The 25,160-nt window shown below is 41.5% G+C and overlaps 1 protein-coding gene and 1 long non-coding RNA gene across 6 annotated transcripts in view; one reads left to right on the top strand and one right to left on the bottom strand.

The window, feature by feature from the left end:
- The window catches only part of MYH11 (myosin heavy chain 11), a 57,873-nt gene that overhangs the window by 16,070 nt on the left and 16,643 nt on the right, over positions 1 to 25,160 (bottom strand). For 4 of the 5 annotated variants that reach the window (XM_065030453.1, XM_065030452.1, XM_065030450.1 and 1 more), the window contains exons 4-22: positions 23,017 to 23,044; positions 15,138 to 15,240; positions 13,418 to 13,438; positions 11,034 to 11,126; positions 10,157 to 10,220; positions 9,618 to 9,716; positions 8,453 to 8,596; positions 6,189 to 6,284; positions 5,699 to 5,817; positions 5,377 to 5,529; positions 4,796 to 4,969; positions 4,425 to 4,598; positions 3,838 to 3,952; positions 2,765 to 2,958; positions 2,484 to 2,605; positions 2,298 to 2,367; positions 1,996 to 2,156; positions 1,070 to 1,178; positions 51 to 182 (exon numbers count right to left, since the gene is read on the bottom strand). In XM_065030453.1, coding sequence (XP_064886525.1) covers positions 51 to 182; positions 1,070 to 1,178; positions 1,996 to 2,156; positions 2,298 to 2,367; positions 2,484 to 2,605; positions 2,765 to 2,958; positions 3,838 to 3,952; positions 4,425 to 4,598; positions 4,796 to 4,969; positions 5,377 to 5,529; positions 5,699 to 5,817; positions 6,189 to 6,284; positions 8,453 to 8,596; positions 9,618 to 9,716; positions 10,157 to 10,220; positions 11,034 to 11,126; positions 13,418 to 13,438; positions 15,138 to 15,240; positions 23,017 to 23,044 — 2,171 coding nt within the window. The remainder of the gene's footprint in view (positions 1 to 50; positions 183 to 1,069; positions 1,179 to 1,995; positions 2,157 to 2,297; positions 2,368 to 2,483; positions 2,606 to 2,764; positions 2,959 to 3,837; positions 3,953 to 4,424; positions 4,599 to 4,795; positions 4,970 to 5,376; positions 5,530 to 5,698; positions 5,818 to 6,188; positions 6,285 to 8,452; positions 8,597 to 9,617; positions 9,717 to 10,156; positions 10,221 to 11,033; positions 11,127 to 13,417; positions 13,439 to 15,137; positions 15,241 to 23,016; positions 23,045 to 25,160) is intronic. The other variant, XM_065030451.1, reaches the window with a different exon arrangement.
- The window catches only part of LOC110363231 (uncharacterized), a 34,249-nt gene continuing 21,669 nt past the window's right edge, over positions 12,581 to 25,160 (top strand). The window contains exon 1 of the long non-coding RNA XR_010466290.1: positions 12,581 to 23,626. This is a non-coding gene — a long non-coding RNA (uncharacterized LOC110363231). The remainder of the gene's footprint in view (positions 23,627 to 25,160) is intronic.

Here is a 25,160-nt window from a genome sequence, read left to right as displayed (position 1 = left end):
GTGGTGAAGGAATGGCTAGCATTTCCCCGCGTCTCAGAGCTGGAAATCACCTGTGCGTGTTTCTGTTCCAGCTCCTTCAATTCACTCTCTGCTTTTTGTTGTCTTTCCTTGGTTTTTTGTAGTTCTTCATCCTTGGCCTGCATTTCTTCCTCTTGGCGGGTGACTTGCAGCAGTGGTTTCACCTGGAAAGAAGAAGGTTGTTTAAGAGTGTTTCCAGTCATGATTTATGTTACTGAGTGTGGTATTTTGAGGTGCCAGGCTGCCTGGCACAGACGGCAGCGCTTCTGCTGTCACTCAGGTACTGCGCAAATCCCGTCCAGCCAAGCTGGATTTGACAGTCTTTAACCCAGCAAACCTCAGCAGTCTTGCTCTTGGCCAACCCTGTGTTAATTCTCAGAGCCTCATGAGCACCTCTGCCTCCAAAAGTGCCGCTTTTTGAACGGCTCCAATCCTGGTTTTGTCCATTGGTAATGTACAAAAGCTACATGTGCTGCACGGGGATGTGATGTGCACAGCAGGTGTGTGGTACTGCCTGTTGCTGGTTGCAGAGGAGGTTGTTTCTACACAAGTAGGAACAGTTTTCTGAATCCAGACTGAAGTCTGTTCTTGAAAAAAGAGCCAGGCCTCTTCAATAGGAAAATAATTTGCGTGAGTGCCCAGCTGGAAGATGTTTAGTGTCCCAGTTAGAGAGCTCCTGAGCTACGCAGTGCCCCATAGATACATAACTCTGTATGTTCACCAAATTCTATTCTACTCTGTCTTCTCATTATCCACCCCTGTGAATTTTTTTTCATTTTTGGCAATTAAAGATAGTCTGAAAACATGCAAAATCTTTTATGAATCTCTGCTTGTTTTCCTCTCAAGCTAGAACTAACTTTAATGTTAATGGCATCATATACCTATCCAGAGCATCTCTAACACAAAATTTTGGGAAGCTAATGAGCCTCTTGCCATTAGCGGCAATGGACTTTGGAAGAAGGCGTGTGCCTGACATGATGTGCCGCAGTGTCTTGTGCATTTAATTCCTTTTGGAAAGCTGAGGAGGGATTCACTGATAGCAGTCACTCACTTTAGTGAACAGTCTCCACCATTGCCAGTTCCTCAGCTTCAGGTAAGCAGCACAATTTCTCTGGATAACCTTCATTGCAGTCAGCTGTTGCTGTCTCTTGGCAAAGGCTCTGTGATTAAAAACATAAAGCAAATAGGTTCAGTCTGAGAATACAAAGGTGTCTGCAAGACACACACATTAAGCAAAGAAACTCTGGCATGAGAGTCTGATTAACCACATGATTTGAGAAGTCTGGAACAAATTCTTTTGTCACTTAAACAGTGCCTGTGCTTTCTAGAGGAAAAGTGATAACTGTTTAGCTTTCTGGTATATTATTTAGTCTTGGTTTTTGGCTGTTTGCATGCCATAGTTAGGTGCAAACCACAAAGCATAGGTCCAGTTCTGGATCTGAACATCTTTCCAGAGTACGTGGGCACTTGGAAGTTGCATTGATCATATTTCTTGAAAACTATTATATTTACATTTCTTTGCTTGGCACTTTGAAAGCCTTGGTAGTGTGCAGAAAAAGGGAATTATTAATAGTTCCGTGCACATTAAGGGAAATCACACTAGGTGATCAGGGCTTCATGCCCAAACTAAGAAATTATTTTCTGTTTTACAAATGCCAGTGGTGCTACTTGTAACAGCGCACAAGACTGCAGTTGTAGGCTTGAATGTGCATTCTTCCGCTTGTACAAACATGTTTGAATGAGGGGTCATTGCCTCAGATAACTTGCTGTATAGAGGGTGTAAGGAGCCTCACAATGTAAACGCTTCCCTGTATTTATACTAATAACACTCTTCTGGGCAGGAAGTGAGCCCTTCATTGGACACAAGTTCAGTTCTACTGCAGTACAAAGATATTAATAAAATGTCTTAATATCTTCAGTTTGTTATACAGAGAATGGAAGGCTGCAGAAGGCATTCTCGTTAGTACATATTCTTACTTTCTTGCTAGGTAGCCTCGGCACTGAGCCTGGAAGGCAATGATAATGTCTGTGATCTTCAGGTCTCTCTCTTCTTCCAGGTGAGCCAGAACACCAGTTCTGAAGAAGATTTTACTCTGTCCAATTCTGTACAAGTTTGGATCAAGTTCTAATGCTTTGATCTGGAGGAAAACAGGGATATTTGTTAACTCCAGTGCTGAGGTTTAGGTTTATAAAAATTACTTCTCATTTGTGCTTATTCTCAACTGATTTTATATAAGTATAGACCTAATTATCAAGAGGATCAAAAATGCTTTCCTCACCATCAGTATGCAAGCCTGCTTCCCATCCATGAATCCTTTAGGAATAGCATTTGCAGCAAGAATTTCATATCTGTGGAAAGATGTGGATGTTATGGAGGTTGAAACACATCAGATTATTTTGTGCAGACAAATGTGTCTTACACAATGAGTAAACCCAGAGTTAGGACCAAGTTGAGGGATTCCTACCTCTGACGGAACTCCTGGAAGACAATCCTGTTGGGGAATCCCTGTCGGCAGATACGAATACCTTCCAAGACACCATTGCAGCGCAGCTGCTCCAGCACTAAGTGGGCATCAAGTTTGCCAGCCTGAAAAGGGAACAGAAAGTAACTTCAGCACAGTAGGAATGTACAAAAATGTTACCAGCTGCATATCTATGTTTGAAGACATAATTCAGCTCTGCGATGTGCTGCAGCTCAACATGAATGATACGCCAGGAGTCCAAAAAGTGAGCATTTGAAATTTACCCTTTTTTCGTGATTTGGAATGATGCAGCGGACAAAGTTGGGGTTGGTATTCCTCAAGGTGGTCATCAGTTTGGTCAGCTGCTCCTTATAGAGTTGTCCGACAGTACGGAACATGCCTTTCTTGGTTTTTGAAGCACTAGGGAGTGAGCTTTCAGTCATCTTGGCCATCTGGTCCAGCCCAACTATACGGTCCACTGAAATAGAAAAGTATGAATGGAACTGCTTAGACAAACTGTCCTCGCCTCACATGACACTTGTCACCGGCATTGTTAAACTGTAGCCTCCCAGAGAGCACCAATATCTTTTTGATGCAGTAGAAGCAAAAAGTACTAGAAGAGCCTTCTGGGTAAATAGTCTACCTCTGTCAAACACAAAAATAAGGATCTTTGTTAACTAGTGATTGAATGCACTGAATATATTTTATGTTTGCTCTAAAAAGGACAGTCCTGCAAAATATCCAGCGGGTAGGCTGGTGCCAGAACCAGGAACAACACCGCCTCTTGCCTCCCATCTGTTACCAGTGGTTCTCAAAGTCTAGCTAGTAATGTCCCTTGGTTATTTGATAATTCGGATGCACCTTGCTGGTGTTTGCATGCGCATTTATATCTGTGTATTAAATATTTATACTCTAGCGTATGTGTTACAGATCCATATAAACTTTTTAAAAACAAAGTGGTTTATATGCATACAGATATTCTTCTGTTGGAGTTTAGTTGAGATTATACATCACTAGAGGGAACCGTGCAGGGCTTCTGGGAGAGGAGTGTGTGAGGTAAGTCATTTGTAAGCCCCAGCAATAACCTGTATTAAATGAGGTTTACAGTATCACATTTTCAGCAACAATATAACAGTGTAATGAATATTTTCTATTCTGTTGTTGAATAATATTACAGAAATTTTTTGATCGTGCTTTTAACTATCTAATGACAGTTTCCACGAATATGTCTTTAGAACACATTATTATTGTTTCTTAGTTCAGTGCTTATCATTTTCGCAAGGGACAGCTGTGAGACAGTTCTGGTAGAAGTGTCTCCCTTTAAACCACGTTACTGGTTTAGGGTTGGGATTCATACCATCTTTCCAAAGGTCTGCTACGAATTTGTCTGAAGACTGGTTCAGCAGAGAAGTCACGTTGTCGTTTAGCGGATCCATGTTCTTTGTTAGCCAGGCAGATGCGTTGTAGGTAACCTGCAGGAAACAGTGCTACGTCAAAAATCAGTTCTTGATTAAGGTATCTGGAGTGTTCAAGAACACAGGGCACTGTATTAACACAAAATCGTACAAATAATAATAATAATAATGTGAAAGAGTTTCTGTTGTTGAGAGCTGACTTGAGTATTTGTTCTTACGTGTACTAGCAGCTGAAAAACTTTTTGCAGACATATCCATGGCAAGGCACCTGCCCTGCCTTTAAAAGTCTGCTTGTTAGAAAGGAATCTGAATTACTTGGACTTATTCAATGACCCTGGTGCTGGTTAATTGTGTTTTCACGTGAGCTTAGCACAGCCATGAATGTCTTACAAATCTTTTTTCATACGTAATTAAACCACTTAATATATACATTATATGGTTAAAGCCATCCCGGACAGTTTCTTTTTTACCCCTTAGGCATCAAAGAATCAAAGTTCTCTAAGTCAGAATAGTTTAATCTGTTCAGTACCTTTCCTGCATAGTGCATTATACAGAATTCGGTTTTATCCTTGAGTTGCTTGCTCTTCTGGAATTTGGGATGGTTGCCTTGTTCTTGAATGAGTTTCTCCACAAAGGATGTGTCAGTAGCTTTGGGGAACCAGCACTCTTCATCCAGCAGAGCCAGGACACCGGGAGGGTTGGTCTGCAATGGAACCGACATTGGATCAGTATCATCACAGGCAGAACTCAAGGAAGAGCAGCACCTTCTTTATCCCTGACGTTACAAATCCTCCCAGGCAACAAAGGAGCTGAAATCACTTTAACGCCTCTCTTGTACTGATACATAACTGACCCTGATGCAACTGATGTCATATCCCACCTATAGAGATAGAATCTTACTGGTCTTTCAATCAGCTCAATGCAGGGTTGTAGGTCAAGGCCAAAGTCAATGAAGTTCCATTCAATGCCCTCTCGCTGGTATTCCTCTTGCTCCAGTATAAACATGGTGTGGTTGAAAAGCTGCTGAAGTTTCTCATTAGTGTAATTGATGCACAGCTGCTCAAAGGAGTTGATCTGTGAAGAGGAAAAAAAGTGAATTCCTAACATGAAAAAGAGACCTTCCAAAGGGAACTTCCATGACAAAATGAAATTAGCTATCATCTGTTTCTTTTTACATGTTACAATAATTCAGATAGAAGGATCCATATCTTTCTAATAGAAAGTCTTGAAAACTTACAGTCAGTTCTCAAGTGGTAAATCTTTCTCTGGGGTTCACTAAGCCATAACAAGCAGACCCTGGCTCTGAACACGGAGCCCCGCAGGACCCCCTGCCCCAGCAAACAGGGTAGTCACCCTGGGGCCGTGCTGGCCAGCTCGAAAGAACCAAATTGGTTTTGTGACTCTGAACTTAGAAGTTTTTCATCATATCCAAACCACTGGATAATAAGGAGTTGAGCCAACTTGTGTCCCAGAGTACATACCTCAAAAATCTCGAATCCAGCAATATCAAGGATCCCCAAGAAGGAGGCGCCTTGTCGTTTTGTTTTATCGAGAGCCTTGTTCACACGAGCCAGAATCCAGCGGAAAAGACGTTCGAATTTTGCCTTGGCCAAAGCCTCTATGGCAAAGTCCGCCTGAAAAACAGAAGATAAAATTGTAAGTGAAAGAAGAAACCCAATTAGATGCTAATTTCTGATGAGATAATGAGACAGAAAACTGGCATTTCCCTTTAGACAAGATTTAAGAAAAAATTTAAAAAGAAAGAATAGTTTCAGGAGAAGTGAGCAGACTGCAAGTAGATACCTGTTCTTTGGTCTGAGCTTTCTGAACGACATCTCTTCCTACTTTGATCCTTGGGGTTAGAATCGCTCTTGTGAAATCTGTCACGTTAATCCCCATCAGGTGACACACTTTTTGTGCAGCTAGAATAAAAAGAGATGTTATTTCACGTTGATTTTTCTCTTTGCAGCTGAATATAAGCAGCTCAGCAAGGATGTGAAGTTATTTATCTTCCTTAAAAGCTCCTCTATTATATGTACAAGAGATACGGCTTGAAATAGAAGTAGTATTCATGCTCTAAGCAGCAAATTCACTGTTCATCAATTTATGGATTCAAGATTACTGGAAAACGAAATGATAATTGAGCTTATTATAAGTATGGCATATCTTTTAAAGCCTGTGAAGTATATATGTAATAACAATTACATAAAAAATACCGAAACAGAGTGCTTACTCAGCTGCTATTTTATGAGTTTCTCACTGTTAACTGAATTTTTAAAGTGGCAAATCATACCAGTATTGTCTGGCATAGAAGCTTGATCAGTGTTTCTCTCCTTCTTGAAGACAATATTACCCAGTTGTAGGACAGATGAAACGACCCTCAGTATAGCTGTAAGAAACAACAGAAATGAGGAACCATAATAGAAATGAGGAACAGAATAGACGCTTTTTCAAAGCTCTACTCTCTGCAATAATGAAGATTCATTCTGTTGCCTCTGGTGCTCTGTACCTCTGTAGAAAGAGCTGGGTTTGCTTTAAGAGACTTGGCCATAAACTGCAGAGTGTTAGAGCTGCTGGAGCAGCATCTCTGTGATCTATGCAGTAAACGGGCCTGCCTGGGAACACCAACACCTCCAAACCAAGTTCTGTGCTTCCCAGGCAGACCCCAGGTCTCAGGAACTCATCTCCCCTTCAGTGTAGCATTTTCTCTCCACAGTCACTTGCCAACCTGTACCTGCCTTTAAAATTATAAAAAAATATCTACCAGCATCTTCAAAAATGTGTAGCAATTCTAAAGCTCCAGTTATGCAGGAACATGTGGATATTTCGTTGTGCAACTAAAATGAAATGTATACAAATCTTGGAAGCATTAGTGTCAAAGCACAGAAAAATAATTGATTAATGTTTGATTAGTAAAGTATGTGTAAATGTGATGTTGCCTAAATTCAGGTGGTAAAATCCGCTGATGAGAGTGCATGAATATAGGGAGTTTTAGTTATTTGTCAAAGTTATACAGGAGAAGAACACTATGCTAAACAGCTTATACTTCAGACCAGGAAATCAAAGGGGTTCCCAGGCTCGAGTGATGGGGTGAGGCTGTCGCTGCCACCAGGTGTCACTTGGTCCTGCCTGCTGCAGGGACAGAGCGGTACAAGCCACACAGATGTCCTGGCAGGCCAATTTTCCAGACAGTTTAGCTGTTGGTTGTTGCTCGATGCTTTTATTTCTTTTGTCTCCAAATCAGTGACTACAAATCTGAGCTATTTGAGCTTGTTCCATTTCTTTCAAAATTAAATTGGAATATTTTGCAACTTTTTCGTGGTCTTAGTTGGAAAGTTCTGAAAAAAAATGGCTTTAAATGGTCATTACTGTTGTTATAGCTGGCTTGAATTCAGTACTCTGTTCTGGGTATGTATGTAGTTCTTCTAGTGAGAAATGTTCCCCTTCATAAACACAAATTACCTTTAAAAACACCATGCGCTATAGTATTTTTGCATGCTGACAACTGTGGAATTCAAATGGGTCAGGAGAGCATGTCATGTTCCTCCTACAAGCAGATCGCTGGAATTTATCAGACTTATAAGAAAAAGCCTTGCAATTTTTCATTCAGATGGACAGCAAAATATTGTGACAATTATTTGATACGACCCGTGTTTAAATTACTGTATAGACCTGCCCATGTGTTCTGTGCATCACAGAGATAATTTCTCTTTGCTGATGTATTCTCTCTTTTCCAATACAGGTGCCAGTTCTTCAAAACTTCTTGTGTCCTGTTTCCAGCAAGTGCTGCCTGTTTAATCCTTTGAAGGTTTGCAAAGAGTTTTCATTATTGGCTTCAGCTGCTACCACTGGTCCCCGCTGCAGCAATGGGACGAGGTAGGCCACTGATGTAATTTTTTAAGTAGAACTTCCCTAACAACAATCTAAAAGCAGTTGATGGTAATTAGATCTCCTTGCAAGGCCAGAACAGTTACCCTCACCCTCCCATGACTTCCTGAGCATCCCCACGTGCTTCTAGTACGTGAACTGCAACCTGTGTTTAGGTCTTGTGTATCTCCTGATCATACAGAACCGAGTTTTCGTGTTATTTTTAAGGTGAGGTAGAAACAAATCTGTGCTCGACAGGTTTGGCCTTATGAGAGAACCTTCATTCTCTTTCTGTGAGATGTCTGTGGTTTAATTAACCTGGTACCTCCTGGGAAGGAGGGAAATCTATGGGCACAACTCCAAGTGCACTTAGAAACAGGAGCTACGTAACGATTGGAAAGAGTTTTACACAAAGGAAATAAAGAGGCAAAGAGATTAAATAACGTGGGTACATTTAGCACTCTCCAGTTGGTAGTTCATGCAAGATCATGCTTCTTCAGAGAAACATGGGCATCAAATCTAAAGAATCTTAGTAATCTTAATTTTCTTACATGAATGTGGAATCTTACTTCATATGCATATTTTGCAAAGTGATTATTCTGGACAGAATTAACCTCTGTGTGCTTGCATCTCTATGTAGCATCACTTGCAGATGTATACCCCGAATACAATCATGCTAACAGTTCTCACCTGTCTGTTCCTCATCAGTAAAGCCCATAATTTTCATGGCTTCCAAGGTCTCCAGGAACATCTCATCATCTTGTTGAGAAGGGATAGGCACATGGCCATTAGACAGAAAGGTATAATTGTTGAAGGCTTCCAGCAACAGGTCATCTAAAAAGCAAAGAAGAAAAGCTTTATTTAAGTGTATCAACTTAATGCTCTTCATTCATGAGTTCTCCCAATGAACAACAGGAAAAAAAAAAGTGCATAGTGTTTTCACTAAAGGAAGACTCTGCTTGTATGAGGAGTCTGGGGTTTTGTGGTGCACACATCTTTTCAAAATAACTCTTCATTTAGCAAGCTTGCTTGTGTTGTTTCCAGTAGTAACTGGGCAATGTCTCTGCCCCTCGGTGGAATTTTGCACCCTATGGACTCAAATCTGAGACATTCCTCCCAAAAGTCTTTCCTTTAACGCCATGTGTAATGTACTCAGGATTACACCTGTCCCTGTGGGGATTCATATCACGTAACCGTAAGAATGGAACCTGGTAACAACTGTAGTGGGCCAGACCAAAAGACTGTTCAGCCCTATGCTGTGGCCACCAACAGATTCTTAGGAAAGGAGTGTAAGTAAACAGGGAAAAAACAGAGTTATCCATTACTTTATACATTCTTTAGCAACCCATGATTTAGGGAAAACTGTCATACTTGAGACACGATGTTCCAGTATAAATTACGGCTGATCCCTTTTTTGGATCCACTTATACTTTTCACCTTTTCAACATTCTGAAGCTGTGGGTTTCACAGTGCAATAATGTGCTGCGGGAAAGACATTCTCTTAATTTATTTTAAAACCACAGGCCAATATTTTTATTGGGAGTTACAATGTCTTTTGTGTATTAAAAACAAACAAAAAGTTGAATCACTCTTCCCTATTCATCTTCAAGATAGGATCTGAATGGGTTTGCATCTCCTGTAAATTGAAGCATCCTGTAAACTGCAAACAATTTGGCTCAAACAGGTGGACATGAATTGAAGCTTTCTTCTAATTCATTTGAGAGAATTATTTTCTATAGCTAAAGAGCTGGTTTTTTATAGAAAGGATTGAATGGCATACAATTAAAGAAGTAAAGATAAGTTACTTAAGTAAGACAGTTCAATGAAATCTGAGAATCGTCAGCAATTAACTTACTTCTCATTTGTTCAGAAGCTCCGGCAATCAAATAGTAAAAGATATGAAATGTTCGCTCATCTTTAGCCTGACGAATACAACGGGATTTTTCAAGCAAATCTGTTTGTCAAGCGTTAAAAAAAAAATCAATAATGTATTTCAGCCCTTCCTTAATTATGTCATCAGCCTCAGAACCATCAATAACGTTGGAATATTTGCCACGAGCTTGTCTAATGTGAACGTGCGTCTAATTCTGTGGCAAGAGCTGCAGTACTGGTATAATTCTGCTGTTCCGTCAGGTACAGTGCTTCCAATTTCGGAAGCTGTATATGGGGAACAGCACGCTTTCCTATAGCTGAGAGAACAGACCTGAAAATGTAAGCATGAGAGGAAGACAAACAGAGAAGCTGATGTCAGCATAAATGGAGCCACTTCCCTCCATCTCTGTTTATTCCAGCCTCAGCAATATTCGCCTTTCTTAGACAGGCAATGGAGTTTGTTTATCTTACTTCCCTCTGCTCACCCCAGGAGCTTCTTGGGAAGCTGACAGAAAAGGATACAGGTCTCGATGTTCGCTCCGACGATGTAGCCTGTCACATCAAAGTTGATGCGGATGAATTTGCCCTGTGAATGAAAAGAATATCTAGATTGGGCTGTTCTTTCAGGTTAGGCCAGGTTTTCCAGCATTAGTATTTAATAAGAAACGTACATCATCCTCTTAAGGATAATGTGCTTGGTTCCCTCCTGCCAGGACAACCCATGGAAAAGCCTTGGAGGGAATTGAACTTCTCTGATATCTGTCTGCAGAGATTTGCCCCCACATTTCGTTCAGGCACTTAGAGGGAAAGGAATCCTCGCTACTGGACCAGGGATACGACAACAACTATTTTCTACTTTGATTTGCACAAGCTCAATGAGGGGATATCATCGGATCTGCATAACTCCCTCTGCTGAGGTTTGTATGCGTGGATCCTGGATCCCCAACATTGCGGGGAGAGCAGAGGCAGGTCTGCAGGGAAAACAAGTGTCTGCCAGCACTCCCAGAGAAAAGCACCATCAAATGGTGACAGCCCTCAGCTCACATCATCCTAACTTGAATCTGTATGACTATTTCTTCTTTTTCTCCAGTAGTTTTTAATTTATTAATGACTCTTGCTAAGTAACAATCACACTTGGAGCAGGAACTGACTCTGGAAGGCCACACATAGACCGCTAAATTGTGAGAGGACAAGGGTTCTGTCACGTTCGAGCTTGGTCTTTAATCTTCCATAAAGCCAAATTCCTGTTTCAGAGAGAAATTCTAAACTGTTTTTAAGAGATTAGTTTTAAGACCCTCTTTAGAGAGAAGCGCTGATGAGAGCCACTGTCAGTATGTTGTGTTTTTAAAAGCTGCTGAACCTCCCCCCACATGGACCCAACTGGACTTGTCCTACTTACGAATCTGGAGGAGTTGTCATTCTTCACAGTTTTGGCATTTCCAAAAGCTTCAAGAATAGGGTTTGCCTGGAGAAGCTGTTTTTCCAGCTCACCCTAAAATTCATTCAGATACAGTTAACCTTAAACTTCATAATTACTTAATTAAATCCAACACATGTGCACTGGAGAAGAATGTGAAAGATAATTTAAGCCTCTAACTTTTTTTTTTCTGAATACTGCACTTCATGTGGATTTGTTTTCATTCTCTGTTAATCTTTGTGTTTATATATTTGTGCAGTTGACTGCTGTCCTGTATACATGACCCTTTTCCAGCCCTGTTGCCTGTGACAGATCACAATTTATTTAGTTGTTTAGCATCATGACTGGCCTGCCTTAAGAAAAAGGGTCATTCAATGTCATTTTTTTTCCAAGTTAATATAATTTTTTAGAAGGGATATTCTTAAAGGAACCTCTAGCATGTCTTTTTAAAGTTAGTTTATTGAGATCCTTTGCTAGCAAACGATGATGTAATTAGAATAACTTGCTGAGAATCATTTTAATGTAATGCAGCACAAAGCTACAAAGCAGATTTCATCAGGTCTATTAATGATGATCCATGCAAGGCTACTTAGGTTAAATATGGAAATGCATTGATTTATTTCAAACTAGGATCATGAATTCTCATGCAAACACGCAAACGTCATATTATATTGTTAATTGTGATTGGTAATTGCTAATGAAACAAATCATGCAGTGAAACAAGCATGCATTTAATACTCCTATTTCTAAGGAAATCAATGAAGTTGAAACAATCCTTTGCTTATGAAGAAAGTTTTTTGGAGCTTTTCAGCTCCGTCCTATGAGGTCGCTCAGTTTCATGTTTGCTTCTTGTCATCCTATTCTTTAAGTACTGCTTCTTCTTCCAAAGAAGCTAATACAGGAGTCCTAGAAGAAGTAACAAATTCCTAAAAGTCCCTGAATTTCCTCTGTACTGAGCAGCTCTTTCCAGTTACACTCTGTAGACATACAAACTCCACTGTAAGCACAGGGTGTCACTGAAATCAGGTGGTGACGGCTAAAATAGAGCCTTGTCTGCTTAACTGATACAGAATCTACCTGCTTCTAGTGAGAACACAAACCTGGGGGATAAAATTGTGGCTCCAAATGAACAGCACCGTATGCAGCTGCCAGGCCCCTGAGCACCACAGCGCTGCCTACACCAGCAATGAATTGGTCTTTTTGCAGAGAGCTTATCAAATAAAATACTAAATTGACTAAACGGCAACATGTCACCCTTTGTCATAGGCAAGTCTGAGAGGCAGCAGTTAGAATGGGGAAAAAAGACTCCAATAAAAAACCCCTCCTGTTTGCCTGGCACAGCACCAGAAGGGATATGGCAGCAAACCTGCCTGTATTCCCAAAGCCTTGGTATGCTGGTGTGGCACACTGCAATCATAGAATCACAGAAGGGTTTGTATTGAAGGGACCTTCCCAGCTCCCCCAGTGTTACCCTTGACATGACAGGGACATCTTCAGCAGCTCAGGTTGCTCAGAGCCCCGTCCAGCCTGGCCTGGGATGTCTCCAGGGATGGTTCATCCACCACCTTTCTGGCCAACCTGGGCCAGGCTCTCACCACCCTCAGGGGTGACAATTTCTTCCTCATGTCTGGCCTGAATCTCTCTCCTTGAGTATAAAACCATCACCCCTTGTCCTATCACAACAGGCACTGATTAAAGTCTGTCCCCATCTTTCTTATCAGCCCCTTTGAAGTACAGAAAGGTGCAATCATGTCTCCCTGGGGCCTGCGAGGTCCTGTCAGAAGCTGCTGTCACACACCTGCAGGCAGATGCTGCAGTGAGAATCGCTCTGTTACACATCATAGCAGCAAGCTAAGAACATGCTGACTTTTGTGGATGTCAACAATCCTCGACAGTTACATGAAGATGTAAAATTGAAAGCAATACCAAATGGAAAGCATGCAGCCATACAAATCAATCAAACACTGTGAGGTTTAGGAATTATTTCACGACAGTCCTAAAAAGTTCAACCTGGAGCACAGAAAGCATTTGGGTATTTTCATTTAGAAATCACATTGCTCGATTTCAGGCTGAGTGGCTCTTTCAGGATCGTGGGAAATTTCATTCAAACTCCAGCGATTTGAACACACACATAGAGAAGAGGGTGATGTTTGAAAGATGACCCTGCCTGTGTCAGACCTCATTCTTTGCCATGGAGCCTGACACAGTTAGGGCTGATTTGTGAGAGCATTTGGCGCTATTGTTGCTTTTTATCGTATCATACAACATATTTCTCAAAATCTCTCTGAAATTTTCAAGGTGCAACAATAGCATGCAGATCTACACTCAGTGCCTTAAACACACATCAAACAGTCTAAGTTACTCACGTAAGAAAAAGATGGACCTTGCTGTATTGAATAACGTGGTATAAAACAAGTGTCAGTATCATTTCCATTACACAAACATTTTTATTGTTTTTCCTGTATTAAAATAACCAACACACAGTTTCCGTGCAAATAAACCAGGAATACAAATAAAGACAATCTATTGCGGACATACCAAGAGTACAAATACCATTAACGTATACAGAGCAATTTAACTGAAGAAAATGAAAAACCTTGAAGCACAGGGATGAGATTTGGATCCAGTTCCAGGGTAGTCTCCCAGGACTGGAGAAGGACAGGTATTTTTATGTTAAATCCCCAGTTTCTCTCTGGTGCAACTGAGGCATTTTGCTATTCGTTATTTTTTAATGACTGAAATTGCAGTGTCAGTAGTCCCAGTCACTGAATTACTATTTGTCAGCACTTTATAGAACAACTTAGGCTTTCGCTCAGCTCCCATCTGCTGGGTATGTGCCTTCAGGTCTGTCTCAGGGCCAGTTTAATCCCGAGACTCATGTAATTCCCGAGAGGCATCAGCAGCAACCGCAGTTCCATGCCCATTAGGAATGGCCTGGAAACCACAAGTTCATTTCCCCCAACCACTGAGCAGTGACCCAGTAGGAAGAAATATGTTTTTTTACATAAACATTCAACAAAGGAAAATGCTTTTAGTCTTGGACTGTTTCCACTAAATTTAATCCCAGATTTCTAGAAAATACTACCCAAATGGACATGTACTCCCTCCCCTGCCCAAAAGCAGAATCTCCTTTAGACAAACAGCAATTATTTAAGGTGAAGGAGGCCGGGCTGCACACCCTGTGCTCCGGAGTCCTCTACCTGTGGGCACATAGGGTGTGTGACCTGCGCATTTTGACTTTTGTTTCCCACTGTCCTACTAATTACTTATTTTGAGCCGGTCATGCATTTGGGACACACTGAAATGTCTTCCTGAATTAAGCCTGTTTTGTCATTAAAGTGAATTGCTACATTTTCATTACAGAAGCTTGATTAACATCAAAAAGCTGGAAATGACGTAGGACCTGGAGTTGTACCATTGAGAACAGCAAAGGCAGTTGTGAGCCTCAGCCACTCTAATGATCTCCAGGAACCACGCAGGTATAACTCATGTTGTGGTTCAGAGCAAGAAGACAAACCTTAGTCACTAAGGCAAGGCTATGACAAATTTTGAAGGAACAAATTGCTTTAAAAAATTGTGCCTTTCCAAATTGTTCTCTCTGACAGGGGAGTAAAAATAAAAGACAAGTTTTATACTGTGACTCTTTGCTAGTTAGTAAGAAAACTTGCTAACAAAGTCAGTCAAAACTTTGGAAGTTTAAATGCTGGTATATATTTTTGTGATGTGTTCGGACAATGTCTTAGTTAAAGGCTTTCCCAAACTTCTTATTTGCCATGGACCAAGGGTGAAATAAGGACCTGAGCCCTTGCAGATTTCGAGTCCTTCATGCCAGGATATAAATAGGTGCTATGCATATGGAAAGCTATGAATATTTCTCTTCTGGTGAAGTCCATTCTGATTTGATGCCTAAGGGGGTGTCAAACTGAAGGTTTTTTTCCATAAACATAGAGCTGTGACGTAACTGTGTACTCTTAACATGTCGACTGTTTGGCAAGCTCCAGCGTGGACTTGCTGTTAGCACAGTCTGCTCAGAACAGTCCTAACGGGCTGCAAGAGGAAAAGTTGAATATGGAAGAGCTCACTTACAGTGATGGTGGTGTCCTTTTTGCCCTTATGGGATGAAGCAACAACAGCCAGGTACTGAATGACCTTTTTGGTGTTTTCTGTCTTGCCAGCACCAGATTCACCTCTGAGGGGAAAGAAAATAATGCAAAAGAAGGTCAGTGAGTAGTGGACTCCTTCTGCCATGTGGTGTATTTAGTGTATAAAAACAGGACTGGAAGCTGCCTGGCTCAGTTAGTATTTACCCCAAAACACCACCTCTCCAAATCCACCCAAGTGCAGCACACAAAGAACACATTATCAGAGCTGTATTTCTGCCCGTGAGTATTTTCACTGGACGTTGGGCCATTTAAGGCAATTCTAAAACATGATGCATTTTTGAACAGCGGTTCATCTTGCTTTGGCAGCATCAGAACATTTATGAGAAACGGAGCTGGCAAGGAGTCTGCTTGTATTTTAAGGGCAAAAAAATACAACGTTAAGTATGATGTTGTGCAGCAGTAAAAAAAAACCTCAGCAGTAATACAACAGATTTCTCTTCTGAAACACTGATATTAGACTAATGGCTTATATCGGTGCTGGAGAACAAGTGAATGATCCTGCCTCATCTCAACTCCATGGTCTAACACTCCTTGAGCTCAGTGGGACCAGATCTGAGATGGGTGCTGAGGGACACGGCAGGACCGGTGTCCCAGCTGTGCTCCCCACGGTGTCCCTGGGGACGCAGGATGGTGGCAGTGACCCCTCACTCCTGGGACAACTTCCAGGCTTAAGTTTATTTACAATTCTTGAGCTCTCTCTTAAAGTAAAACACTGGCTTTCAAAGCACTGGTGCAAGGTCCAGATTTACCCAGTCTTTTCTCAGGAGAACGTTTCCAGCCTGCTTTTCCTTCTCTCAGTGTCACGTTACATCATCTCACATCTTTTAGATACCTTTGGCTCTGATGATTATATAGACAGAAATGTTTTTGTGCCTGCTGCCCTGTTGCAGCAATCAAAAAGGGCATTAAAGTGAGTGTGGATGTAATGAACTATTTCTTCCAACCGTACCAAGCTGGTGCTCTGAGGAGGGCAACAGTCTGAATGGAAGTCAGACCGCTTTGGCTTTAAATTAAAATGGATTTAAAAATAAAAAGAACAATACATTCAAAAATCCCATGGATATTTGTCAGGTCTTTTGAAGCTGAAGCTATATAGCTGGATCCATTGCAGTTCTGCTTCTTTCCCTAATTAGGAAATATAGGAGTTAATTTTCCCTACCATGGGACCAGTGATAAATTAACATTAAAAGTATGAGTAAGTGCTGGACAGAACTTTCAAGATGGGATGACATTGATGTAAACCTTAGAAAACCAGAAACAAATCCTGCTTGAGGTACAACACGATTAGAGGTGTTTCTTCTGGCTTTTAGAGTTTTAACCCCAGAAATAATTGAGATGAATACATTCCTTTTCACAAGACCTGGGTTAATTTGCACAGTTTAGAGGCTGAATTCGTCTTTGCCTGGGCTTCAGTGCTAAAACATTTCCATGTTTTATTGATAAGAATTAAGTGTCCTGGGAACAATTCCAAACCAAGCACACCAATTTGAAGACATATGCATACAAAGTTTTCAAATAAATCTACCTTACAACTTTGTTTCTCTGGAAAAAAACAAAACAACCCTCTCTTCAAACAAACCCCCGGCTTTGAACTATTCAGTTTTATTAAAGGTTATTTGTAGTTCATCACTCCATGAGTTGCATTTCCTTTCTCCCAGGGCAACAGTGCCCATCATTTGGCTTTCCCCTGAATCCCTGTGAGTATTACCATATATGGCATCATTTTACTTGTAATTATCCTACCATACTGTAATGCTTCAGTTACTTCACATTTTGTTCTGTGCTTTCATCATTAACTCTTTGCTCCTGCACAGGCTGAGGGTTTTTGCATTTTCTGCAGATAGATTTTGAGGCTTTAACTTCCTTTTGAAGTGGACAGTAAAAAGTTCTTCAGCATGAAATGGAAAAGCTTCAACATAAAATGGAAAACAGACAGGATCTCAACAGCTACAAGTAGGAAAAAAATCTCTAAGGTCAATGAGTAACAAAGAATAATGTCTATACATGATGAATACATCTAATTTTTCAACACATCAGATCATTTTTAGATGTCCACGACAACAGGCAGGCCTCATAAACAAGTGTCCATTAACCAACATCAGTAGCCCTCATACTCTGCAGGATGCACCACAGCTGTGTGACAGCATCTCGAATACATCTGGGTAATAAAATACCAAGTGCTTGCAAACTAATGAGGAGAAATGGCTAGATCAGGGTCAGTGCCTCTAAGCATGAAGCAGCTTCCAAGGGGAAGGATCCAGGGGGAAGACAGAATGTGAGTCTCTTACTTCGCTTCACAGGTGAATAAAATTCTTCCGAGAACTATTGAGCCACAACAGAATTGGGTGTGCTGGTTTTTTTCCTCTGCCTTGGCTCTGAAGTCCCATCATTTCTGGGGCAGCAGAAACAGCTTTCCTTGTGAGCTGGTATGAGGAATCCCACCTGATTTTATATCTACATGCTGTTGAGCTCAGTGACTGAATTTTTCAAGATGGGTCTTTTTCTTGCGAGCATCTTTCAGCAGATTTGGCATGGACCACAGGCAACAGGGCTCCTCTCTTTGGGGTGCCCGTTATCCTCAGTCTGTACCCCTAAATTATCTTCCAAAGTGGGAGTTAACCATACAAACACTGTTACCACTGTCCTAACCATGATCTTTTGGGAGGAGACTGAGCATTTGTTTAACTGAAACATCTCAAATAATTCTTCTTGCCTGCCATAGGCAGAGGCAGCACATTCACCGCCAGTGCCGTCCTTTGCACCCAGCTCAGATGGGCAACACAAAAACCAGATCCAAAGCAGGTCCCAGTGCACAGCTCTGATCAGCCCAGCAGCACAACTTAATCTACTTCCCAAACACGTTTTCCTCCTCAGAAACTCCTTGGCATTCCCAGAGCAAAAGGGTCCCCAGGCTTACAGGCTTGCTTGTTTAAAATGCCACTCTCACATTGTGCGGCACAGTTTACATTTGTCACTCCCTCCTTTCTTGCCAGGCATTGTTTTAGGAACTCAGTACAGGACTTAAAGCACATAAGCTCACATAAGCTATAATGGAGTTTTTGCACAACATGAGCTGCTAAATCCTCTGTGACTGCATTCCCTCCACCTCAAATTAAAATTATCCTGTTTAGAATAGGTTTTCAAAGTGGAACAAGGTGAGATGAACATGTTGGCCCCACTGTTGTGGGCTGAGCCTGTGATGTAGCTAGGATTCTTGTATGTTCGGGTAGAAATGGGAAAAAAATGTTTCGAAAGGGTATTTTTTTGTTGAAATTTTGAAAGCTTTTTGTATTAATATTATAAGACTTAGCTTAATTCCGCTTTTGGAAACATCTAAAAAGCAACAGCAGAATTTATTTTCAGCATTTGTTTCAGTAACCGATGAACCACAAAGATCGACCGTTCGCACATCTCTTAATGCGGCTGTGCTGGCGCTGCGGGAAGGCTCCGCGCAGGAGCGGGCAGAGAGCTGCTTAAATCCCATCAGGGCTTGGCAGATCTTTGTCCTGGCCCAACTGTACCCCCCTGGGGACCCAGCTCAGAAGCCAGCCTGCTGAGCCGACTAGTTTACTGCTAAAAACCCTCCCCGATTCAACGGAGCTGGTTCAGCACCAAGTTCCACTGCGGGCTGGAGCTGCCCCAGACGTGCGGGCAGGAGCAGGGCCAGGCTGAGTGAGATTTACTGAGCTGGGAAAGAACAGAGCTTCACGCTTTCTGGAGGAGTCTTTTGAGTAATGGGACTGTGCGGTTTGGAGGATGCTCTGGATTACAGGGAGGAAGCAGATCGAGGTCCCGTGGACGGAGAGTTCGCCCAAAAAGAGAGAGGGGATGAAGGGGAAAAGGGCGGGATGGTCACCGCCTCACCCCAAATTTTGTCTGTCACTGTACTGAATTAAGTGGAAAAAGTACCGTGCTACTATGTTTTAATAGAAGCTATTCAAACTAAATGCACGTATAAAAAAAGTAAAAGGTAACAAAAAGCTATTTGATTATAAATTATTTAACAAGTTTTCACAGTCTTCACATTACCCCAAACATTCAGAATTTTGATCAGATTTCTTTTTCTCGTTTATTTAAGGTTCTTTCTTCTTTAGCTGAAGCTTGTGCACAGTCCTCTTAGCCATGTCTGCTTTGTAGAAAATATTGTGCCCACTCTTTTCAGAAAGTGGCCAAAATGTGGTTACCCCAGGATGAAGCAGGTTTAAGGGGAGATCTCTAAAACACTCCTGTGCTTAGCCATGCAAGTAACACCTGGGGAATTTTTAGTAAAATACCTTTTGTAAACTCAGTAGAATCCACTTGCGTCTGTAGAAACTGAACAACTTAAAGTCTAGAAGTCTCCTTTGAGGGCTGGTGCCTCTCGTTACATTGGAAGAAGTTTGAAAAGGGGCCAAGCCTGGACTGGCCATGGCTTAGTCCGATTCACGCTTAGGTGTTGATGCACCAAGGTTGCTCAGGTGTCTGAGCAACTGGAGGGATTTCTGGGGATTTTTCCTTCAGCAATATCTAGTGTGCTGGTCAACACAGACCAGCATTGTCTTTGCAAGAGCAAACACAGATTATTGTGTGGCAAAGTCCAGTGTCAATGTCAAAAGAGTACAGTGGCAACCAGGAATTTCAGGGAATCCCAGTAGCCAGGCAGAGCAGTGGGAGCTGCCCAGAACAGGGACCAAAACACAAGGATGCAAAAGTCTTAACAGCCTTAATTCTCAGACACATAAAATAATAAGATTTCATACCCTCAGTGCAGTGTTAGATATTGTATATTTATTATATATGTTATACTATGCCATGTTACAACACGAAAATGCAGCCACACATGTATTAGTAAGCACAGCCATGGTATAAAGTTTCTTATGTTCCAGAGAGGCAGGTTCCACATGTACATGTTAGGATGTGGGGTTTTATGGCTGGTTGTAAAGCGGCAGAGAACTGGGAATGACATGAGAGGACGGTCCACGATGCTGCCCATGGGAAAGGGCTGACAGCGAGAAGGATGTGAGCACAGGGGAGAGCACATCAAAGGCACTGTGCATGTAGTTATTAACAAAATGTAGAGGAAATAATGAAATCTAGGAAAGACGGGAATTCTGAGGAAGCATTCGAACCCATTAAAGACAGATGGAGCATTTTAAACATGCCGCAGTTAATCACACAAAGGGTAGGGATTGCAAAAGAATGCAAACAATACTTGACCACATGAGGGGAGGCTCAATGAGCTGAGTGTGAAGTCCTGAGGATGGGTATATTTATACTCAGAAACCCAGAATCACTCTTAGTTCTCGGATCTGTGCCCCAGCTGAGTCCCAGGCACTGAGGCCTTTGCTGCTATGGGAGCTCTGCTAAAAATGGAATCATTTTGCAGAAGCGGTACAAAGCACACAGCACAGTGTATTTAAAAATAAAGTGCACTGTTTCTGCTTGCAGTTTGTCACCAGTGTTTTGGCTATCCCACTGGGTTCCCATCAGGTAAACAGCAAAAAGTGGGAGGTAGGTAGCAATAAGTGGAAGAATGCAAGAGTCTGCACTGCAGCCTCACTACACGTAAGTGAATTTTTGGCAGCATCCACAACTACTTAAGTATGAAATCTTACAGCTGCACTTTTTACAATCTAGGTACCAGGCTTTGGACAGTTTGAGTCTGTAGCTATTTAAAGAAAAGATCCCTGCTGATCAATGCCACGAAGTCTTCAGTTATTGTTACATAGTTTAAGCAAAAAGATAATTTCTTGGAATTTTTAGCAATTCTATAAAATAGTGCAAATTGCTTCTGCTTGAAATCTGCCCAGCTGAAAGCCAAGTGAAGCTTCTTCTTTCTGTACATCCAAATAAGGCCAACAAGGATGATAAACCAGTTGTGTACATTGGTTTTAGCTTGACTAATCTTTTTGGTTTAAAAGACGCGTGAGGACTGTTTTAAGCTGTGGGTCACGGTGCCCATCCAACATACAGCAGTCATTCTAAACATCTGGATGAGTCACTTACTGCAGCTGTTTTCAAAATAGGAAAGACATTTAATTCTCTCTATTCTATGTGTTACTGGTGTGAAACACCTTATGTTTCCAGCTGAGCTGGCCAGGTGGAAGAAAAATAGTATTTTGAATGTATGGTGGATATCAGAAATGGAGCCTTTAGTGGATTTTCATGAATAAAAAGACATAGATTTACAAAAAAAAAAAAAAAAGTGCCCTTTTTTAGAAATCCTAATAGTCCAAATCTTAAAGATCTGAAGACTTACTAATGGAAAAATAAACTAAAGTACAGGAATAAAAGGAGGAAATGCATATTATAAATTAATCTTCATAACCATGACATGTTTCATCCTGGGAAGAATATGATGGTCAATTTTTATTTCATCATTGCTGCAAGTTTAGGTTTGTTTGTTTGGGGGTTTTTGTTTGTTTGTTTGTGTTTCTGTTTGTTTGTTTATTAATGTGTTTTTAGATAGATTCTTGATTGGTATACTTGCATGCAATGAAATCTTGTTACAACAGAGGTCAGAGCTATGCTGGCCCTTATGCTACTGGTTACATATATATATAATTTCCACTTTTTCTTAGATGATGAATGTTTTCCAGTCAACAGTGGCACTCAAAAGTAGCTGTCTGGCTGGTGGCCAGTAGCAATGCTTTTAAAAAACTGTAGTAACAATACATATTCAGCCAGTCAGTAGCCACATTTTCACTGATAAGCTAAAATGAGTTCATTTTGGGACTGTGTGTATTTACAGTACTTGACAAACTACGGCACCACTGAATGAACCTTTAAGTGATACGCATGCCCTCTTCTGCAAACAATAATTAGTCTTTACACAAAATCAGCTCCTGCCTTTGACCAGGAAAACTGGAAGATGCCTAATACAACAAACACAACTTTTTGTCAAAAGCATCCTTGATGGCATTCAAGTAAATAAAACCAACTAACTGGCTACAGAGGAACAGAGAAAAGGCCAAAACTGAAGGTCAAGGAGGAGATCCCTGGCCAATTCAATAGTCAGAGTGTTTTGCAAAATAGGTAGGAATGCTAAAGCAATGGGATTTTGTGCAGCAGTAAGTTACGGCCAGCAAAGCTTATTGCGATAAAATCACTTTCTGACCCACGGCACAACAGCTGAGCCCCCAGGCTGCTGCAGTCCGAGAGCTGGCAGCTCAAAACTCAGGGAGGCTTCAGCAAGCGGGACACGGGGAAATCAGAGAATCCAAAGCAGGCCTGGCTTAGCTGGTCTTTCACTCTTGCCTAAAGCAATTGCAGACTGCAGGAGGGTCCAGCTCGTGTGGAGCAGCTGAGCCCTGAGCCAAACCCCAGGAACCACACTGCCTGTCCAGCTACAACACACACCAACAGCACGGAACTGCAGCACCAAGAAAATATGTACAGTGGGAACTGACTGGGGAAGCGATGGTGAGTTACCAACAGCTGAAGATGAAAAGCAGTTCAGCAAATAGCCGGGGTGCTCTGTGCTCCTCACTTTTCTCCATTTCTCAGCTTCCTCTAGGACACTCTTAAAATCCCTTGTTCTGTCTGCACATACAGTTTTACAACCACACTCCTCAGTTGTTTGCTGTAAGCTCTTAAATCTCTGAATTCAGAAAGTCAATGTAAATAAATACGTTTGTGTGTTAAAGACTTCCTATGGCACTGATACCTGCTTTTTATTTTATCAACAGGTAAATGGACTGGGACTGGAGTTCAGCTCACTGAAGGTGTGGAGAATATATCAGTTCAATCAGAAATGTAATACATTTTGAATAAAGAAACATACTGTAATATTGATATATACTAAAATAGATCAGTTTACTTACGTGCACAGGATAGACTGGTCTTCTCGATCTGTGAATAAAGAAAAAAATCTGTTAATTAGGGAAAACGGCTATGTCCTGACAAAAGCACTTATAAGGATTTACATTGAACAGCCTAGACTTTCCAAAATCCATGATTAGTCCAAGGTACTGGGTTCACATCTTACTTAATTTGCCCTTCCATTTAAACTCGCATCTCTAATGGAAATATTTTGTACAAAAGATGAACAAAAGGTTAAGAGTTCAAAAATATTTTTTTTCAAATTCCATTAGAAATGAACTGTAATGAGGACAGCAGAGAGATCAGGCTCTCTCTAAGAAGATTATAGCTGAAAATTTCTAACCTGAACCTCCAGTCTTTACTACACTTATGAAGTATGGCTGGCATCCCACTTGAGACAAAGTCTGGACAGATAAGGCATCAAAACCTAAAATGTTTTAAGCTGGCCATGTAAAGCTTTAAACTTTGAAAGCAGAGCAGTTCAAAGACCCAAATGATGTACTCCATTTCAGACCAAGAGACAACTTTTATCAAGAGGACAAGCAATTTCTCTGAGATATCTCCCAAAGAATAAGAAAAGCAAGATACTTCACAAAATTCGCCAACAAGTAGGTTAGTATTTGTCACGCTTTTTACTATGAACAGGACCATGCAACACATTGTGGATCAAACTTTATGGAAAGATGGACTGAGGCTGAGATCTTGAGGCTGTGAGGGACAACGAACAACCCCTGAGGTTTCATAATGTGCCCCGCAATGCTGAACTGGTTTGTAAAGCTCCATCAAAGGAAGACTTGCAGAAAAGTCTGTGGCAACAGGAGGTTTTACAACTTGCCCTTGGTGTGAAGACGCGTGACTAGCGTGTGTGCTGGGATCAGTTCTGGAGTAAAATCTGGGACATGAGGCAGATAACGAAGGCAGAGCAAGTGTTTCTGTGTGGTTTGGCATCATTGATCAGACGTGTTGGCCCAGTGGAGCCTCTGGTCAGGGGTTCAGACATAGACGCCGTCCTCCTTTTGTTCAGCCTGTGGGTACCTGTCTGATTGTCCCTATCACTGACCCTGTGTCTCATAAATACCGCCAGATAAACAAGTTTTCTGTACTCTGTAAAGATAATGGAGATAAATTCAATTAAGTTTGCAAGTGTAATTGCTGCCTGGAGCGCAGCCAGTCTAGGAAAAGCAGCAGAGGATTCTGCTGTGGCTTGGATTGATATTAAACAACTGTTTTACTCCCTGTTCCTCAATAGCTATAACATTAACTGCTTTATTGATCACTAACACGGCAAATGGTGCCATTTAACTGCTATTTTTTGTAAAATGGTGCAAAATGGCTCATTACATTTTGATTGGAGGTGTTTGTCAGCAATCAGCACAGCAGGACTCTTCCACATAAACATTTGGGAAGGGAGGAACTGTGAGCTGTGTTTATTTTTCACTGCAGGGTATGAGCTAGGCTTTCTTTTAAATTAAAAAAAGTGAGAACATGGTAGAATTTTTGCTAAAAATACACTGTTGTGTAAATAGAAACCATGGGCATATATTGATATTGCATCACAAACCCATAAATACCATTAAGAAAATAACAGTGACTCCTTGATACGGAATTGCCAGTGGAATTTCTGAGCTCGGGAAACATTAAGAAAAGTTGGTCTCCTCCAAGCCAAGTATTTTCTCACTGCTCTTTGCTGCCCATTGATGCCCCAGTAGGTGAAACCCCCCAGCTGAAGGTCTCTCATGAACTGGTCCCCACAAGGGTTTGCATGGGTGCAGGTGTCTGGGCAGCTTTGCCGGAATATGAGAGCAGAAGGAGGATGAGGAAGGTCAGCAGTTGCACCAGGTGCCCTCTGGGATAGGAACGGGCTGTGCAAGCCAAGCCTGTTACTCAGTTTCTCCGGGAAAAGTCAGGTCATGTAGCAGTAGTAATAGATACACCATTTTCATGTGGATGATTAGGGTTTATTGATTTCTCTGGGCTCGATCAGCCCAGCCCACATGCAGAGGCAATGAAGAGGAAATGGGGGGAGCAGTTGGTCTCTCCACCTGGGAGGACTCAGCCTGGAAGCCGGGACAGACTAATCCTATTCTGTTACAACGTGAGCTGCAGATACTGGTCTCATTTACTTTCAAGGGGTCTCCCATTCCAT

Source organism: Columba livia, chromosome 15, assembly GCF_036013475.1.
Source record: "Columba livia isolate bColLiv1 breed racing homer chromosome 15, bColLiv1.pat.W.v2, whole genome shotgun sequence".
Classification (NCBI taxonomy): domain Eukaryota; kingdom Metazoa; phylum Chordata; class Aves; order Columbiformes; family Columbidae; genus Columba; species Columba livia.
Note: the sequence above shows the minus strand (reverse complement) of the source record. Positions and strands in the feature narration are given on the sequence as shown.